At 43.5% G+C, this 20,528-nt stretch overlaps 1 protein-coding gene across 7 annotated transcripts in view; it reads left to right on the top strand.

Moving 5' to 3' along the window:
- Nucleotides 1-20,528, top strand: part of Ankrd11 (ankyrin repeat domain containing 11) — a 151,007-nt gene that overhangs the window by 116,992 nt on the left and 13,487 nt on the right. For 3 of the 7 annotated variants that reach the window (XM_050165300.1, XM_050165301.1, XM_050165302.1), the window contains 5 exons: nucleotides 590-734; nucleotides 7,000-7,138; nucleotides 17,008-17,178; nucleotides 17,353-17,556; nucleotides 18,580-18,722. In XM_050165300.1, coding sequence (XP_050021257.1) covers nucleotides 648-734; nucleotides 7,000-7,138; nucleotides 17,008-17,178; nucleotides 17,353-17,556; nucleotides 18,580-18,722 — 744 coding nt within the window. In that variant the 5' untranslated portion in view covers nucleotides 590-647. Of the gene's footprint in view, nucleotides 1-586; nucleotides 735-6,999; nucleotides 7,139-16,453; nucleotides 16,551-17,007; nucleotides 17,179-17,352; nucleotides 17,557-18,579; nucleotides 18,723-20,528 lie in introns of all 7 variants that reach the window. The other 4 variants (XM_050165304.1, XM_050165303.1, XM_050165306.1 and 1 more) reach the window with 3 other exon arrangements.

The raw sequence follows: 20,528 nt of genomic DNA, 5'->3' as shown, positions 1-20,528 counted from the left end.
TTTTTCTCTTTCTACCTTTCACATAGTGGTGTGAAGAACAAGAAAGTTTTGAAGTTGATGAGTATCAGGTGTTGGAAGTTGAGCTTTTGGGCATTATGATCTGTTGGAATTGAGGGCCAGGGTACTCTCTGCTCTGGGTATTCATCGTCCTTGCTTGTCAGAAAAGACAGTGTACAGAGCAAGAACAAAGGGCAGAGTCCCTAGGATCACTAAGCTCCATCCAATTGTAGATTTTTTTCATGGCTTCAGGTATCATGTTCTCATGGCTGTCCCCCAGAATGAATTTTCAGGATCCTAACAGTTCACTTTGTTCTCCTGTCATGAGTTCCTTATCTACTCTGCTCTCCATTATGCAGCATAACCGGTGCTCCTATTGATGATAATCTGGGGAACGGCCTCTTGAAATAGCCCTCCTTGCTCAGCTCCCTACCCAGAGTGAAGCTCCTGGCTACTCAGGACAAAGCAACTGCAAATCTTGGTTGAGCAGTCTGTTTGGTACCCCTATGAAATTGGCAAGATTTTATGATTTGATTTCACTATTATTATTTTTTTCTTTTTTAAACCTGCTTTCTCTTTTCTTTTGAAGCAGACAGTTGATGACGAAGCAATAGCAGCATAAATGAAGATCAAGTAAGGGGAGGAGAACGATGCCCAAGGGTGGGTGTTCTAAAACACCACAGCAAGAAGACTTTTCTCTCAGCAACGACATGGTGGAGAAACAAACTGGGAAAAAGGTAACACTTGGGCTTGCCTACTTCTTGCCTCTCCTGGATTATTAAGACTCAGTATAAGGACTAAAGACAGCACTCATACCCATGAGCTCACAGGGCCAGCCCATTCGTGGCCTGTTTTGTGGGGCCTTGTCTTTTCAGTAGTGTCCAGTTCTCTTATGACTGGGTATGTAAGGAGCCATTCACTCTCTGCAGAGGCCCTGCTTAAGCTTATCATAGGAAAGCCCTTTGCAGACTTGAATATAGAAGTTACCCATCTATGTCCTCATAGCTCTAAGATAGTGAGACAGTTAACTATGTCTTAGTTTTACTGGCTATAACTATACTGTAAGACATTTGCTTTCACATTTTGTCAGTTCAAACAAGAATAGAACCAGGTGATTGTGGCATACACCTTTAATCCTAGGAGGCAGAGGCAGGTAGATCTCTTAGTTCAAGGCCAGCCTATCTACAGAGAAAGTTCTAGGACAGCTAGAGAAACCCTGTCTGAAATAAACAAATCCAAGAATAGAAAAATAGAATGTAACTCTAAATTGCTGTAATTTAATCATTGTGTTGTTGACACTATCTTCTGGAATGCATACTTCATAGCATCAAGGGAAGACTCCTTGATGAACAAGAAGTTAAAATTGCCATGTAGATATATATTTTATGTGTTTAGTCTTTTTAAATATATATATATATATATTTATATTTCATAACTGTTACCAAGTGTATGAGCTGTACTGGGGCTGAGTTTCTTCTTTGTGGTAGAAGAGCACCTCTTAGCCAGTGAGGTGAAGTCCTGACTCACCCTCAGAATTCAGGTCAGATGATTTTCTAGTCATAATTCACCTTGATGTAGTTCCTAGTTGCTCCTCCTGAACCCCTTGATACCTATCCTAACCTATGGCTGTGAATAGGTCCCAGCCCTGCTATGCCTTCAGTCTGTAAGTGCTCCTCCCAGTTTGATTCTTTTTCAATCTTGATAATATTCTCTGTTACTATTAGCAGGTATTCTACATGTAAAAACTAGTGAGCCGGATAATCTGTTTTTCCAATTTTGGTTGAGCATAAAGTGGCTTGTACACAAGAAATAAAAGATAGATGTGGCTCTGGGACCCTTAATATTTGTGTAGCATGAAACTACTTTTGGGAAAGTTTCACACTGAATAGATGCAAAGACTAGGTTTCAGGTATATGCATGGAAGTTCCCATGCGATAAAATCAGAATTGTTGAGAAAGAAAAGGATAAGGGAAAAGGTTTCACTATCCTCTCAGCCTTCTTTGTGAAGGACTTCCTCACTAAACTGACCTCAGAAACAGCACATAACATATCAGAGCCTGTGGACATTCAAATCAGAGCAGTTCCCTATTTTCATAGGCTACGTTTGATCCTTGGAGGGATCTCTCACTTAGACACAAGCTATACTCCTGTCTTAATGCGGGCTACTGCCTTGGCCTCCTTATCACTTCGTTGGTGGTGTCTTGGAACCCAGAACTAGCTTGACTCCCTAGGAACATCACAGTTCAACTGTGTGATGGTGTGGAGCACCTTGTACTCAATTACCAAAACCTATTATATCCCAAGTCTCTCCTCCTTCCCTCACTGCCTCTTGAGGTTTCAGTTCAGTTTTAATTGCCCTGCATCTTGTCTGACTGCTGGTTTTTTTCTGGTAAAGAATTCTAGTGAGCTTCTACTACCTTCTAGAGAATGAACTTGTTGAGTGTGTGTGAGGGGGGGGGGGAGATTGAGATTGATCGATCTATCAATCTGTGTGTTGCTTGGCTGTCTTGTTTTGTACAAAAACTTCTTATGGCCACACAAGTGATGTAAGTAGGAGTCCCCCCAAAAAAAATGTCTGTAAGAGACCAGGATCAATATTAGGCTTGGGTTTCATGCAGCACCAAGTAGATTTAAGGTGTAGATTGGGGAAAATAAAGATTGGACCTGTCAGTGGCCAGACTGACAAAGATGAAGAAGCTCTGCTCAGAATATTTAGTTTTTCTAATATGTGAGTCTTAGAAGTTGTAGTGGAAGAAGTGATGCCTGTCGGGTGTATGGTTCATGACCGGACATGCAGGTGTGAACAGGTAATCCATGATTAAAGCTGTAGAAATTAGGCTCTAACAGCCTCATAACAATAAATAATTCCTGTTGTTTCAGGTTGGCTTGGGTTATTGTTAACTGAGAAGACACAAGTTGAGCTGTGCTGAGTTAGTGCTGAGACTGCAAAATCTGGATTATGTATTGACCATGGGCAGTGTACATAGATTTGATTTAAGCTTTTTGTTTTCCAACAAGATAGCCATGTCTTTTTTTTTTTTTTTTTTTTTTTTGATTGCTTACTTATACTATACCACAAAGGGCCAGATCTCTTCTGGAGATTGATGGTAATTGTGAAATTGCTGTGTGATACTGCTGGCAGTGCTTAGCACTAGTGGATTTTTCCTACCTCATCTGATCATTTAGGGTGGAACCTAGTAAGAGGCTGCTCTTCACTCTCTTCTGGGAGGCTTATGCTGAGATTCAGATGACCATCTGTCACAGGAAAATGAGAATGGTTCTTAACTGGGGTGAGAGAGATCACTTCTTGCTGAGTTGTCTTGGTTAACACAGCAACCCTATAGCTCTCAACATAGCATGGTCAACAGGGCAGGGAATTTGCTGGTTTCTACTTCAGTATATCACCACGAGATCGTGGCCTACCAGCAAGGTTTCAACACATCTATCTCCAGCAGTGGCTCCATGGTTTCTCTGACTTCACCCGTCTTTTTCCCAGCATTCAATCCAGTCTCTCCATCTACCTAAGTTCTGCCCTATCAAAGGGTCAAGGCAGTTTCTTTATTCATCAATGGTAATCACAGCACACAAAGGACTCCCACATCAGAAAATTCATTGTCTTTTAGGTGCTTCCCTTTCCACTTGGTACATAAATTCAACTTAAAGCCATTGAAATCCTTGCAAGTTCACTTGGATATTCAAAGGACCTTTTGTAATTAAAGTTAAAATTGCCTTGAAAGTTGGAGGGCTTAAGCTCTGATTTTAATATAAGGATGCAGTAATAACATGTGTGGCATCAGGATCCAGTGACTGGAACAGAGTCTATTGAAGTGCGTGTCACAGAAGTGCTAGGGCTACTAGGTGAACTTCTCTACTACAAGAGTGTGTAGAATGATTTGGTTCACAAGTTTCGGTTATTGGTGTCCTGTATAGTATTTTGCCCTTACTGAATTTTCTTTTTTTGGTTTTTGATTTTGTTGTTGTTGTTATTTTGGTTTTTTGTTTGTTTGGTTTTTGCTTTTAAGGTCACTGGCCAGTGAATCAAAGTTCCAAATACATTGACTCTGTCCTGAAATTTCCTCTCTGCAATTTTTATAATGAAAGTCATGGAATTGATTAAGGCAAGCTTTTCTGTATGTGCCATGTGTGCAAAGCCCAGCACATGGGTGAATGGGGTCAGGGCTGTGGCTGTTTCAGGTACCATATTGTTGCCACCTTGACCATTTTTATGACATGTTACAGTTTCACAGGAGATGTTGATCAGACTTGGCTCAATTTCAGAAGTAAACATTCTGTAACATTTACAGTTGTTTCATTTCTAGTGGGGAATGCTCAGACTAGTTGGAACTATGCTGTCTTTTCACAGTTGCAAAACAAAATTTTGAGTCCAGATTCACTCTTGAGAACCTCATTTTTAAGCATTCAGTTCTGTGTTGCGCTCTGAATGTGTCTTCAGTAGAGTGCCAGGTGTATTAGTATGACTCCCCACCCCCAGTTTTTTTGTTTAATTTTGTTTGTATGGATGTGCTTATGTTTTGTTTGGTTCTTTTGTCTGTTGTTTGCACAGGGGTGGCAATGGCTCACACTTTCAGAGGGTTTAGTCTTTTTGCCCCACCTCTTTTGGAATGGATGAGGCAGAGAGAGAGAGAGAGGAGAGAGAGAGAGAGAGAGAGAGAGAGAGAGAGAGAGAGAGAGAGAGAGAGAGAGAGAGAATATCATGGCTAGAGGGCATAATTCTCGCCTCTAGGTGGGAATAAAGGAGAGGAAGGCAAGACATACAAGACACTCTTAAAAGTTGAACCCCCAGTGACCTGTTTCTTCTAATAGGCCCCACTTCCCATTCATCTGTCAGCTTTGCATTCATTGGTGGGTCAGATTATTGCCATCATGATCCAGTCACCTGTCACTAGCAGCACCAGCTGGATACTGAGCCTTTGCACACGTGTTTTATCTGAATATGGCAATATGTGGCCGTGGGCAGTGGATCCGTGACTGTTTCAGTAACATGGAGGCTTAACCCAGAGAACAGGTGATTGTGTGGCAGCTAGTTACATACACAAAGAGCTGGTAGTTTTTAATCTTTTTTTTAAATGTGAAAACTTTAAAGTGACACACAAATACAGCTTCTTTTTCACTGTTTTTTAAAAATATTATTTAATTTTTAAATTAGGTGTATTCATTTTATTTTATCAGTGAGTGTTTTGCTTGCATTTTTGTCTGTGTACCAGGTATGTGCTTGGTACCTGCAGAGGTCAGAGAGGAGCGCCAGAACCCTAAAATTAGAGTTCAAGGTATTTGTGAACTACCATGTTAGTGGTGGAAGTCAAACCCCAGTCTTCTGCAAGAGCAACAAATGTTCCTAACTGCTGACCCTTCTCTCCAACCCCTTCTGTTTCACTTTAAATATGAATGACGTTTACCAGTCAGTCTTAAGTGTGCTGTGTTTGCAGACGGCCTCTAGGTTCTGTCATACCTCAGTGTATTTCATACCTCCAGCAGGTATGTGTTGGTGTCTTTTCTGAGGCTCTCTGCTTGGCTGCTATAAAGGATAGTACCATCTGTGAGGGAAGTCAGGGCCAGAGCCCCCCCTCTGTGATGACTGCTAGAGAGGCCAAAGACTCAGAACTGATTGTTCCATGTCCCCTCCAAGTTGTTGATTGGAATTGATAAACCTCACTTGTAGACTTCCTCAGGTCAGCCTGATTCTAGTTCTTCCTGGGTCTGGGTATAGTGGTCACAGTGCTAACTGTTACTTTGCCAGACAAGTTTCCCTTTATAGTGTGGATAGCAACACCTGCAACAATTGTGAAGGGACCTCCTGCTCCCACCATCATGTTCTGTGTATGCCTGGGTTTTGATGTCTAGCTATTCTTCATGTTTTCCCTGCCCCCATGACTCCATGTTCTGTGTGTATAAATATCGTGTGATACAGACTTGCTTTTGTATGGAACATTTTCAGAATCTACATGGTAGGTGTGCATGTGCAGTGTGACTAGGTTCCACTTCTGGGGGAGGTACATTGCATCTAATCCATACTGGGTTTTTGTTTTGTTTTTGTTGTTTGTTTAAAGATGGGTTTCTTTCATGCCATGGCTGTTCTGAAACTCACTTTATAGAAAAGGCCGGCCTCAAACTCACAGAAATCCACCTGCCTTTGCCTCCCAAGTGCTAGGATTAAGGGTGTTTGCCTCCATCACCTGGTGGGCCATACTGATGTTTTTGATGAAACAAATTCTGGACTTACTCATGACCAACCTGGCATTGGCATGTACATGTGTTGTGTGTGTGTGGTGGGGTAGGGATAAGTGGCCAGAATTATAAAGCTCCTGGGTTAGTACCCTGTAAGAGAGACCCTCCTTCTAGCCTCTTGCATAGTAGCTATGGTTAGGTACATAGATTTGAATTTTTCTTACCTATAGATATGCTACCTTCCAGTATCTCTGGCCCGGGGTGAGGTAGAAAGTACAAGCAGAGTACATTATATCACCCAGGAGCAGAACTGCAGAGCTGCAATTCAGCCAATGTTCGGTGGGCACAGAAAGGGGATGCAAGGTTGTTGGAGTCACTTGAGGGCTTAACCCTTGGACAAGGTGAGGGTGCACCTTTAAAAGCCCCTGTAAGCACTTTTTCCCTATGAGAGTTACGGTAAATAGTTTGATTCCACTTTGTAGGGAAAGTTCATTGTTCCTCATTAACAATACTTCCTCTAAAAAATAGTATGGGGCAGAAATCAACCTGCTCCTTCTTCATTTTCACGGCTTTCAGTTAAAGGATGAGCAGCATGTACTATGGACCTGTGGTCAATGCCAAACCGCAGTCAGCTCTATCTTTTTAGTCCATGTCACCAACATAGCCTTCCTGGCTTTGCACATGTGGCCGGAAACAGGAGTGGCCATTAATAGCCCCAGTAACAAATTTGCTTTCTTTGGCACATGAAGCAAAGTCATAACTGATTTGAGGAATTAATTTGGGAATTATATGTGAAAGTGTCACTTTCTTTTCTAGGATAAAGATAAAGTTTCTCTAACCAAGACTCCAAAGCTGGACCGCAGTGATGGAGGGAAGGAGGTGAGAGAACGAGCCACCAAGAGGAAGCTGCCCTTCACTGTGGGGGCCAATGGAGAGCAGAAAGACTCGGACACAGGTACCAGACAGGGGCCACTTTTCCCATCCTTTGCCCTTCCCGGTTTAACACTGAATCCATGGAAGATTCTTGCTGTAGCTGCTGCATCAGCCTTTGCAGTGATGGTTCCTCCAAGTTGAGCCCGTGTCTTTAACAGAAAAGCCTCATCTGAAGATAACAAACTTGCAAGGGTCCATGTTCCCTGCTGTATTTTCCAGAAGTTCATACAGAGCAAAGATGCAGGGCTACCAGGACACATGGATTAAATTTTATTATTTGTAGCAAACAACAGAATCCTGAACATGAGTCAGCTGGTATATAGTCTTTCCTGAAAATGGATAGATCTAAGATTCAGAACAGGAGTATACCTGGACATGTATAGAGGTTGGGGTTACTACCCCTCATTGTGTATATTCCCAGTTTGATTCTGTCTTGGGCTACTCCAGGAAGAACCCTGGTCTCTGCTGCTGGCTTGCAAATCCTCCTGTGTTTGATGATCTTTGTACCCAGACGGTACTCCTCCCCTCTACTGGTTATGACTTTTCTTCAGTTTCTTTTTCTTTCTTTCTTTCTTTCTTTCTTTCTTTCTTTCTTTCTTTCTTTCTTTTTCCTTCCTTCCTTTCCTTTCCTTCCTCCCTTCTTTCTTTGTTCCTTCCCTCCCCCCCCCCTTTAAATAAATAACTTATGGGGCAGGAAACACCAGAATGGCAGAGGCCTGGGGTGACCTGACTGAGAACATTGTGTTTTATCTTTAGTCTCAGGCTCCAGAAATGTATACTGAGGCAGTGTCCTGGGCACGAGACAAGGTTGCTAAAGATATTGAGATGAGGCTACCTTCTAGGGCAGTACACATTTTTATCTTTGCCTGGGATTTAAGGACGTGGTTTGGGTTGATGGGCATGACTCCTTTAATTATTGGTGTAGAGAGGTTAGATGAAGAAAGGACAGGGGTGAATGTTCCATTCTCTATCACAGATGTTTCCAAGGAAAAGCAGAAATATGTGGATATCAGGCTTTCTCAACCGCTGTTCTGCTGTAATGGAGAGGCTGGGTTACACCACCGTTCCTTGGAACTCATAGGGATATACCCAGAGAAAACCAGATCAAGCCTGAATGCCTTTTTCCTTTTGTGTGTGTAGAGTTGGAGGACTCTCTCTTGATTTGGTTGTTGCAAAGCATGGTATTCCCTGTCAACTGTTCGTGTTTTGGACAGTGGTTGTAGGGTATTGAAATACAGCCTCTAAAGTGGTCGCACATTCTCTGAAAGTCTTGCTATAAAGTGTTAATGAGGCAAATCTTTGTGCTGCCTAGGAGAGCCCTGTGGCTTGTGAAAGGTGATTCATAGTCATGCTGGAGAGAATTCTTCCTCAGGGGCCATGGGGGGGCCTCTTGAACCTGTGTTTATCAGTGATGTGCCTTTGTGAGTCTCTGTCCCCACTGTACTCTGTGGTCATCCTTCAACCTGTGCTGAGGGGGGGTACTATCAGTCTGTGCATGTTCATACCAGCAGGAGCTCAGCTAGGGAGACTTAGAATTTTGGAAATATATTTGGAAGTATTTTCAATCAAAACTGAGCTGTAGGCATACATATAAAATATGAGTATGCCCTTCTCTAAGTTTACTATTATTTTGAGGGCTAATAACATTTGTGAGTCTGCTTCATTAGTGTTACACTAGTCATTCCAGTTAGATGATACCGATGTTCGTGTGCAAAAAACTCCTTTGTTTACTAGTTTATTTCTTCATTTTTGTAGCACTGGAAATAGAATCCAAAGCTTATATATGTAAATCTCTACCCTGATCTGCATTCCCAACCTTAGATATCTTTATATTTTGCGATGGGTTTTCATAATATTTCCCAGGCTGCTGTCAAACTCTGATCCTTCTGCCTTCATCTCTTAAGCACTGAAATTACAGATAGCTTTAGAAGGCTAGCGAATCTTTGTCTTCCTCCGGTGCATTCTGCTTACTCACTTTCTTACACACACGCTTTTCTTCTTAAACTGCCTTTCTCTTCTGCACTTTTTGGTGAGTTAGATACCTAAGATATTCTCCTTCTCCCCCAAAGAAGCATAGAGATGGGGTATGATGGGGTAGAAGGCTGTCACCTATCTGCAGGAGCACCCACCATGTTATTCAGGAATAACATCCCCACACACCCCACACAACAGGACAGGTGAGGATTGTGTGGTGGGTATTTTTCCCCCATGTAAAGGAGTTTTATTTTGGCTAAGAGTTGTAGAAACTGGAAAAGTGCTGGCATCTGCAAGAGTTTTGATAAAATAGTGAATGAGATAGGATATCTCTGGTTGTCTTCTTAGGGTTTTCAGACTTCCCTCGAAGTGTTTGGCTTAGTCATACTAAGCACATTCTACCTCTGAAGTGATGTTATTATGAGTAAGTGCAAACCCCAGGCCAGTAGTTTAACCATTCCTGACCCTACAGTGTCTCTCCAGCGCCCTCTGCTGATAACATACAATTTAGTACTCATCGTTGATGACATAAGTGGCCTAGCCCGGAAACACAAGGAATGCCCCCACCCCCACCCCAATCAGGATTCCCAGTAGCAAATAGTTCTCTGCTGCGCCCTCAAGTGTCAAAATGCTGGCTAGCCTCAGACCACCAAACCATACAAATTGTTTTCCAGTTTCCCAGACCCTGTTGGATGTGACCCAGCCCACTGGAGGTGCGGCCTTCCAGTGCTTAGTCAGGACTGAGGGCAGCCTGCCAAGAACAATACAGTTTTGTCTGTTGTGAGTCAGCCTGGTGAAAAACTTGCCCTCCCAAGGTTGTACTTCTGTATGGTGGTGCAACATAATTGTCTTCACAATGCCCGGAAGTTGTGGACAAGAGCATATCCAGAAGCATTGCCTCTTTTAGGGTTGGTAGTGCAGGGGAAGAGACTGGGAAAATACATTTCTGACAGCTAGCAGTGGAACAACTGACCCTTGTGACACGTTGGCAAGACTGGAAGCAGATCTAGTTGTCTGTATAGGAAAACCAGGCAGCCCAGGGTCAGTGCCCCATCTTAGAATATAAGACTATCCCCACTCCCTTGTGACCTCTTCCAGACCAGATCATCGGACTGACTACAGACACCACCTTGACCTGTTGACGAGCTTTTCCTCCTGCTGTCTTGGTCTGGTCTCAGTTTATAGAGTTCCTGCCCCAAAATATTCATGGTGGCCTGGTGTGGTGGCAGGCACTTTCATCCTGGCACTTAGAAGGCAGGTAGATTCTGTGAGGTTGTAGACCATTTAATGCTACATAGTATTTTGGAGTGTTGGGGGAAGAAGCTTTTATTATGGAATTATGATGTCTGGCCCCCATTTATGTTGGAAAATTTCTCACTAATTTAAAAAAAAAATCTGTAAATAGCCACTTACCTAACCTAGGATTCACACAGAAACCACCTGCTCCGTTGCATATGTCATAGTCAAATATTGGAGCCAACAATTGCCTCTTCCTAGTATTCAGTGCTTCTTTGGAACAAGGGAGGGAATAAAAAGTATTGCTTATGCCTTTGAACAAGACTCTCTTCTCAAGGTTTGTGCAGCACATTGACTCCTAAGTTCTTAGGCATTCGGTTAGGTGTTCATTCCTCAGGTCTTCTTCCCTCAGTTTTTCTAGTCTCTTGCCATTAACTGTGTAGAAATTTGTGAAACTCAGAATGCTTGGTATAAAGATAGTGAGTTTGGGCTAAGGAGGCTTCTCCACCAAAACTTGTTTACTAGGTCTGCAAATTGGCAGATGCTGGACCATGGCAAATGAGAGAGTAGAGTCTACATCCTGTCTACCAGGCCACTGACTCACTAGCCAAAGTCATGGCAGGGAAAATACTGTGAGAACATGGTGATTTCTGGCATACCCCAGCTATGATCTATAGACCAGCAGCCTCAGCTCAGCATGCTAGGATTGCCCAGTGAGGAATCTGAGATTAGCCTAGGAACCACGTGTGACTACTTGTGAAGAAACGGATCCAAATAAAATATTTTACATAATTGAGAAGTGGGTGGTCTGGTGTATTTCTCAGCCATTTTTCATGTCCAGACCTAGCCTTTTTTTTTTTTTCCTTCAACAAAGGAGATCATGGACTAGCAAAGAAGTTTCTTTCTGGTTTAAATTCTTTATTTTCCAAAATTTCCAGTTGCTCTGGAGAGCAAACCATGGCTATATCCTTGATACCAAGGCTTGGGGCTTTTGTTTGGCATTTATAGCAAGGAGACAGCAAAATAAGCCAAGGTAAAAGGAGAAGTGGCAGGCAAGTACAGGAGCTAGGCAGTTTAGTCCTGGTTATACACTGTGGGACTTTGAGACTTGCCTTTGCTGCTCTGCCTCATCCTTCCCATTTGTCAGGTTCTGACTTGTGGAATACAACCCCCCTTCAGTATTGGGAGGGGTATTGCCAATGTTTGGGGTCTAGCCAGGCAGGATTGATAGATGTCTGAATGTGTTGCTTTATTATTTTCTAATCTTCAGCATGTGCTGTGTAGTGAGAATAAGTGGCAGGTTTTAAAATTGTCCTGATTGTTCGTTATGTGGATCTTTGTTACTCCTCACATTCTGCTGCTGAAGTATGCGACAGCAAGCATGCATCCTGCAGGCATATGTCTTATGTGATTCTGGGAAAACAGTGTGCAGTGAGAGTTTAAATGTTACCCTTGGTTTAGAACTTGAAGAAACAATCTGCAGAGGTCACAAAGGCCAAGACATGGTCTGACTTGTATCTGACCTCACTACCCCCCTACAGATGGCTAATCCATTTCTAAGAAGGAGGAACAAGAATAGAAGAGCCTACTCCGGATAGGAATGCACATAGATGTGAGGGGTCACTTATCACAGCACAGGTATTATGACCCTCACAAAAATGAAAGTGTCGTTAGCAATTACCACCATTACTTAATGTAATGATTGTGCTGCAGGTTGGGCTGCTGAGACCAGCGCTCTGTAAACCCTCTAAACACTATGTAGCCCAGGGCTTAGGGTAGATGGAGTTCTGTTTTGCAACTGATGGCTTAGTGTGTATCTTGTCCATTATTGGGACTTGGTGACCAGAAACACTGTACTTTAAATTCCAAGACCAGGTCAAATATTTGGTTGGGGAGGCGTGTGTTTTTTGTAGGGTTGTTGTTGTTGGTCGTGGTGGTTTTGTTGTTGGGTTTTTTTTTTTTTTGATATGTAAAAACAAGAGTTGTTAAGAGCGTTGGTGCACTGTACTTTACCCATATCTAGGAATGGTGTGAAACTGTTCCATGGAGAGAGTTTCATTTAGCACGTATAAGGAATTTACTGCTATTTCAAAATATCACTATAAAAGTTGTTCCTCTACAGAGTCTCAAGACTATACTGGCATCTGGATTCTGAAGTTGCAAATAAGAGTTACAATTTCCATAATGAGGTGTAGTGGTCTCATTGCAAAAGCCTAGAATTAGAAACGCCAAAAGCAATCCTCACACTGTGAAATGAACTTAAGTACAATACCTCACTCAGTAGTTACAGGCCCCTCTACGCTGAAGCCAGTCCTCAGACACTACTGGAGGCTGGAGAGATGGCTCAGTGGTTAAGAGCACACACACAAATAGAATATTGTATACATAATAAATAAATATTTTTAAAAAATTCAGTGGCCAGACTATATAGTTTATTAGATACGACATTAAAAAAAAAAGAATCAGTGGGAGTAAAACTCTTACTGTACAAGATTGAGGATGTGCAAAAGCTAAGTTTGGTGGCACATGTTTCTAACTTCAGAGCCAGAAAAGTGTAAGCAGGTAAATGTCCAGAACTCACTGGCTAATCAACCTAGCCTACTTGACAACAAACCTCAGGCCATTAAGAGACCCTATTGCAAACAGGTAGAATATGAAGATGTACTGTGTCGTTATCCAGGGCTGACCTCTGAACAAAGTACACTACACAGACACCCACAAAATAATCAGTGAGTTAATTGTAGCTGAACAAATTTCCTGAGACATAGATGGAAGTAGAAAATCTGGTTAGAGCTGCAGGGGAGAGGAGGCAGGCACAGGAGAGCTGCTGTAAAGGAGCATGGAGATGCATTCGGAATGTGTAATGAACTATAAGCAAGAAAAGAGTATAGATAGGAACATTTGTTATCGGTTCCTGAGGATGTATCAGGGTCAGTGAGCAGAGAAGACACTGTTGAATAGCACTGGTAGAATCATAGGCTTCTGCTACCCTCACAGCTGGAAACTGGATTGTTGCCCCTTCACTCAAGTCTGTCCTTGCTGCCAAAAACCTGTGCATCTAATAGATGTACTGGCAGAAAGGAGTCAGTCATAATAGGCTGCTGGTGCATTTGTCCAGTCTCCCTGAAAGCCACACCAGCAGGTCCAGGTGATAGGAAAAAGAAAGTCAGTGGGTGACCCAACCGCAAGTTAGGAAGTTGTTGTCTTGTGTTTTCTATCCGAGTGATAAAACACAACTGCCTTTCCTCCAAGGTCTGGCATGAGACATGTGGGTACCAAGACTGTAGAAAAGTACAGCACTGTCACAATCTTTGTTGATTATAGGATGAGAAGTAGGATCATCCAAGCTCATACCTGCATAAGAGAACTACCACAGTTGAGGTCTCTCCCTAGGTGTTGGCAGGGTCTTTGGGTCTTCTATTTTCTTAGACCCTTGGGCTCTTCCCAAAACAAGGCCTTAAAAGCAGTTTTAAAGGGGACTCTTGGATCAGTTGGACAGCCTTCCCCTGCTGCCCTTCTACTTGTGATTCTACCTGCCACTCATTCAACTGTGACTTACCAGTGTTCTACTTAGCAATTTAGTAAATACCATTTGGAATTTATATGAAGTCTACTTTGTTTCCATTTGAATAATAGAAACAGAAATCAGTATAAAATGTCAGAGGAATTCTGGTTGTCTGTGGAAACTTAATAGTTCCTGCTTCCTGCCCTGTTTCCCTCCAACAGACAGGATACAGCTGTTGACAGTGGGTGTGGAGCTGGGTAACCTGAGCACACACTTTAGGTCAGCCAGACTGCCAGGCTATTCATGGTGGTGATGGATGCAGGTACCTTATCCTGCTGCAGGGGCATCTGCAACACAGCCTGTGTCCATGTCAGGTAGCTCAGCCATTTTTGGACACACTAAACCTGGGTATATTGTGAATCATGGCATATGACGTCCTTTCAGGGGCTTCTTTGGTGTCCATCTTTTACTCCAGAAGTCTGGATATAGTGTCTCAATCTGGTAGACACTCAAGTTTGCTGGCCTTTGAAGCTGGGGAGTAAAATTGGACAGTTGTGGGTGCCAGTTGTTGCATGTGCTTAGAGAAAGCTGCTTTTACAGTGAAAGGGTTCAGACTTTGAGGAAAGTGCATTTCAGAGCCATCCCTGTTCCCACTCACATTTGGACAAGAAAGTGATTAAGTTCTAAGATGTTTGACTATGAGAAGTTGCTGTGCTCGGGAACCAAGTTCTTGAGGGGAAGGTCAGCAGAGCAGTATTTTAGTAGTGCTGAATGTCTCTGAGCATCTTTTAAGAGCTCCTCTTGGCTGAGAGTCAGTGATCACTGAGCTACAGGGATGGACAGCTGCTGTCGTAGAAGCCCAGACCAGCCAGGCAGTGGTGGCACTGTAATCACAGCACAGAAAGGCGGATCTCTGTGAGTTTGAGGCCAGCCTTGTCTACAAGAGCTAGTTCCAGGACAGCCAGGGCTGTTACACAGAGAAGCCCTGTCTCAAACGCGCGCCCCCCCCCCCCCAAAAAAAAAAGCCTAGACCTGATACCCCTCCCAGCCTGTATGTCCCCTGGTTGGCAGCAACTGTTTTGGAGGACAGACAGGTCTTGTGTTCTTAGTTTCCCCATGAGGAAAAATCCCAGGGCGTGCTCCCAGCCGCAGAATGCTAGCCTCTTTACTAGGTTCCTTTGTTATCTTTAAAATAACAGGTATGTGACCAGCCTTGGTAGCAAAGACCTTTACTAGAGGTAGGATAAATCTCTTGAATTTAAAGCCAGCCTGGTCAAGGTCAGTCAGGGCTACATAGTAAGACCCTCTCTCAAACAAAACAAAATGTATAGGTATGTCTGTGCATGCCTATAATTCCAGCCCTTGTGGGTGGAGGCAGGAGGATTAGGAGTTTGAGGCCAGCTAGGCCTCAAATGTGAGACCATTTTAAACAAAACAAAATGCGGGTTGGGAGGCTCATTTGAGACTCGGTATAGTGCCAAACTTTGCTTGTTTAAGCAAACAACAGTGTGCTTTATGATCTGAAGACATACTAACCTGCAATTTATCAACCACATACTGCACAGAAGCAGAGCTCACCACAGCTAGGAGTATGTGATGCTATGTATAGCCTTTGAGAGTGGCATGGTTTTCTGACATTTTGTTCTCGTCATATTCTTAATTTTTCCCCCTTTCTCATATTTGTACATCATGGCTTGTTTAAAACTAGCTGATGGTGTCCTGGGGTATTTAGGGGCGTTTTGGTATGAGTTGTTAAGCAGGTGAATGTCACTGCCTATAGGTTTGTCAAATTAAGAATCTTCTAAGTGGGGCTGGAGAGATGGCTCAGTGGTTAAGAGCATTGCCTGCTCTTCCAAAGGTCCTGAGTTCAATTCCCGGCAACCACATGGTGGCTCACAACCATCTGGAATGAGGTCTGGTGCCCTCTTCTGGCCTGCAGACATACACACAGACAGAATATTGTATACATAATAAATAAATAAATAAATAAATATACAAAAAAAAAAAAGAATCTTCTAAGTAAGCAAGCCAAACAGTTTGATAGAAAATTGGTAGGATGATTTTTGAGGCTAAACCTCAACCATGGAAAAGTGCCGATGAAGCCAAGCAAGCCAGCTTCAGTGACAGGTAGTCATGTCATCTACGGAGGCTGCTTTCTTAGAGCTGTCTCCACCTACAGTAGAGTCAGCCGCTGATTGCAGAAGCTGGTTTATTCCTGTAGAGGGATAGGAAGGGAAAAAAACTACTGCCAGTGAAAGCCTCATCAGCATTTTCCCTTTGGCAAATCTAGGATGTGTAGTTTGTACCCTGTGACCTGGAGAACCCTAAACCCGTCTTGGCCCTGCTCAGGGGCTTACCCCTATAATCTCCACCGCAGTGGAGGTGCTGCTAGGCAAGAGGCAAAGTGAGAGCCTTTGTGTTTCCAAACCATGGACTCCTGAGTGTCTTTTCTCCACATCCCACCTCTTTTTAAGAGCAGCAGCATAGTCTTTCCAGTAGAGGTTGGTAGGGCATTTTGTCACCGGTCAGAGGCACCCAGGACCTGCTTGTTAGGAGGCGGTTAAGATGGAACAGCTGAGCTGTTACATCGTTCTTGTTAGTGCTCTGTGTTGATGCCTTTAGATGCCTCCAGCTCAGTCCATGTTGTGGTACTGCAAGGCTGGTACGGTCCTCGAAGCACCATGGCATGAAATGGAGGTTCCTAGAAGCAAGAAGAAAGGTACAGTACTGACAAGTTGGCCTTGATTTATTTACATATATTAAACTGTGTCTGCCATTGTATATCTGCACTGTTTGTTTGGAGGAGGGCTGGGAAGGAGTTTAATTGCAGACACGTGTTAATAATAGAGACTTGTCCCATGTGGGCCAGGTCAGTCATGTTGAACCATCCTACTGCCTTTGTGTGTGGCGCCTGTAGGGAGCAAATGGCTGGTGGAGACCAAGACTTAGATCCAATGGGCTGACAACAGGGCATTTATACTGTGTCTCTCACAGCTACTGCTCACAGAGTGGGGCAAGGTCGGTGTTCCCAGCACTGTCATTTCCCCTCATAGACCTTCCTTGTTGTTCTAAAGCTATCGGGTGGAATGAAGGGGCTCTGTAACATTAATTTAAAATCCAGCTCTGAGGATTGGGCATGAAGTCTCCCCTCCCTTTCTCCTTCACCTGCCACACAGAGAAGCAGGGTCCTGAGCGGAAGCGGATCAAGAAGGAGCCTGTTGCCCGAAAGTCCGGGCTACTATTCGGCATGGGGCTGTCTGGGATCCGAGCTGGATACCCTCTCTCTGAGCGTCAGCAGGTGGCTCTGCTCATGCAGATGACTGCTGAGGAGTCTGCAAATAGCCCAGGTGAGTGAGCCCTAGGCACCAGAGTAGTTTTTTAGACACGGAGGGAGTGGCTGTACTTGGCAACGGATCCTATGTGGGTTCTCCTTCCCTCATGAAAATGGTTGGGTTCTTGAGGTTCCCGTGAAATAAAGCTGCCTTTTATAATGTCCTACTTGTTTCTTCCTTGGCCTGCAGTAGACACAACACCAAAGCACCCCTCCCAGTCTACAGTGTGTCAGAAGGGGACCCCCAACTCTGCCTCAAAAACCAAAGATAAGGTAAATAAGAGAAACGAACGAGGAGAGACACGTCTGCATCGAGCAGCCATCAGGGGCGATGCCCGGCGCATCAAGGAGCTCATCAGTGAAGGCGCAGATGTCAATGTCAAGGACTTTGCAGGTAAGTCCTGCCTGGAGGGTGAGCCTTATGTCCACATAGTGTGACATAGTGCTGCTGAGTCTCTGGAAAAGTATTTCGGGTCCTTGACTGGTTTTTGTTATTTTTAAGCAAGCAAAGGGGGGCTATACATATTTTCCTTCTATGGGTCTGCCACACGGCAGATTCCTAGAGGGTCTTGCTCTGGTATTTAAAAGGTACCTGCTTTGTTCTAGCAGAAGCCACTCTGCTGTAGATTGAGCACTCATGCTGTTTCCTAAAGAGGTTGGAATGGACATAAGTGGGGATACCTCCCTAGATGTGCTATAGGCCAAAACTTTAATTGTTAACTGTGATTTTTGTGATTAGAACACTGTCTGCCTTTTTGCGATGGGATACCCCACACCATGATGCAACACTGCAGGAGAACTATGTGTTCATGGTGCAACGATAGCTGAAAGTATTAGGCCTCGGGGATATGATCAGAATACAGAGTGTATGTGTGTGTGTGTGTGTGTGTGAGAGAGAGAGAGAGAGAGAGAGAGAGAGAGAGAGAGAGAGAGAGAGAGAGAGAGAGAGAGAGATATTCTCAAAGAATTTTTTAAAAAGATTGTCTCAGAAGGAAAAAGCAATGGGCGGGAGTTTCAGGCAAAATTCCCTTAGATTTCTCCATTGCCTAGTTTATAATTGTCTGATTCTGCCTAATTTAGAGTTATTTTAAAGCAACAATTTATGCATTTAAAGTAACTATTTTAAATTAGTTTCCCTTGAGAAAAGTGGGAGCTGCCTGTAATGTCCTTATACCACCCAGCAGAGGGTGGTATGGCAGCCAGTGCTGTACATACAAATCTGCAGTTAACAGGTTAGATATTCACTGTGCAATGCACCACAAGCAGGTGTAACCTGCTTTCCAAGGAAGCCACTCCTTAGGATATAGCAGCATCCCCTGCTTCCTTCTACCCCCCACCTGTTGTCATTCACTACAATTTATGCAGGAACCAAGTTTTCAGGGTTTACATAACAAATACCCTAAGTTTCTGTTTTCAGGCTGGACTGCACTGCATGAGGCCTGTAACCGGGGCTATTATGACATCGCCAAGCAGCTGTTAGCCGCTGGTGCAGAGGTGAACACTAAAGGGCTGGATGACGACACGCCTTTGCACGATGCCGCCAACAACGGGCACTACAAGGTTGGCATCTCCCTGCGGCCCTGCAGTGGCTGCTCTGTCCTTAACTTCTGGACCATTCTACAGCTTCATGTTTCTCTGTCTTAGCTAGTTTTCACATTTTCTGATACTGGGAAGTGAGTCTTATATTGTCATTGTTGTCCCCTGTTGCTCCTAATCCCCTTTTCAGCCCTAAGGCCTAGCTGTTCATTCTGCCCTACATCATCAGTTCCTGGATAACCTCTCAATTCTAATGACTAAGGACTATATTAAATGTACAGTGTTGGCTCTGTTGATCTGGCTGGATAGCTTTATGAGTTGCTGCTGCATCCCTGTTACCACTGGTACTGATCCCATCCAGAAGGTCAATCCAAAGTCTTGGGTAGGGTAATATTTGAGATGCAAAGTCAGCACATGGGATTATAGTCAAAATTAGATTGCTGTGGTAGGTCAGGACTTCATCTCTTATGGTCAGGGCTTCCTGTAGGTTTGCTGCAGGAAACACCTAAGATGTGGTAGACATATCTTAGTCTTAGGTTGCAGTAGTGACGTCATTACTAGACTCCCTTTGAGGGGACAGGACAATAAGACGGATGAAGAGGAAAAGATCTGCCCAAGTTAGCAGTGCTATAAAGCAGTCCCAGCCTGGCTATTTTGAGAGGTATCAAAACCCTATAGAACCAGATTCCCCAAGAACCCAGTGATACACAGTGATGAATCATTGTGGGTTAGGGCTTCTGAATGAAAAGATTAATGAGACAGCCCAGAAAAACTGACACTAATTTATATATATATATATATTGAATACTTAGGTGAGATAATGGTATGACAGTTGATTTGCTTGCAGGTTTTAAGCCCTTTTATAAAAATGTACTGGAAAAGTTTATGCCTGAGACTTGTAAAAAAACAATGCCCTGACAGGTAGGCAGTTTGAGTAAAGCTGATTATGAGCTAGCAAGTGATAAAACTGGGGGGCAAGGGCCATTATCTAAATCTCCATACTTCTGTGAGTTTTACATTTTTATAATTATGGGAACACCGTGAGGTGAATACAATAGTGACCTCTTAGTGGATGGGGTGGTCCGAAAGCTCCTCTTCCTGGCTGGAACAAGGAGATGAAAGAGACATAAAAATAACAGGACTAGTAGAAACATTGCTGGTCTTAGCGGAAATTCATGGGAGGGTACTGATCTCTAATAGCAGAGAAGTAGTAGATCCTTGGTCCCAGCACCACAGGATCCAAATTCTGACAACAATCAACACAAGGAAGGAGACAGCTTTATCTGTACCTTGATGTAAGCCAAGCAAGTGAAACCGATTCATTCAGACTGTAAGGCAAATTTTGGTGGTTTGTAACAGCAGCAGTAGAAAACTCTCCATGCTCATGATCCAATGCAAAACATTACCTGAACTGAACACTGAGTGACAAGAGTGTGTATTAAAGCCTGAACTACAGTTGAGGGTAGACTGAAACTGGATGTTTGCACTGGAGTTGAGTGAGTTTCTCTCTCAGCCATATAAACACAGGTTGCTGATTATAAATGGTTGAATAGAGCTGTTGAAATGTCACCTTGAATGTTTCTGTCACCCATGTAACCATCTTTATGCATGTAAAATCAAGCAAGGAGGAGTTATCTTACTTTCTAATGTAAATGAAAATAAAGAAATCAGCTTACAGAAATGTGGTCTTTGTTTCCTCTATTTTCCACACCCCTGTCCTCCAAAGATAACTTCCCCCATGTACCTACCCTTCGGACCTGCACTGCTGACCAGCTCTCTCTTGGTGGGACGGGAGTTGTATAAGAAGATTTGGGGGAAGAGGTAGCACAT

Source organism: Alexandromys fortis, unplaced genomic scaffold (genome assembly GCF_014885135.2).
Source record: "Alexandromys fortis isolate MF-2015 unplaced genomic scaffold, M_Fortis_MF-2015_v1.1 scaffold_165, whole genome shotgun sequence".
Taxonomy (NCBI): domain Eukaryota; kingdom Metazoa; phylum Chordata; class Mammalia; order Rodentia; family Cricetidae; genus Alexandromys; species Alexandromys fortis.
The sequence above is the reverse complement of the archived record's forward strand: the minus strand, read 5'-3'. Positions and strand labels throughout refer to the sequence as shown.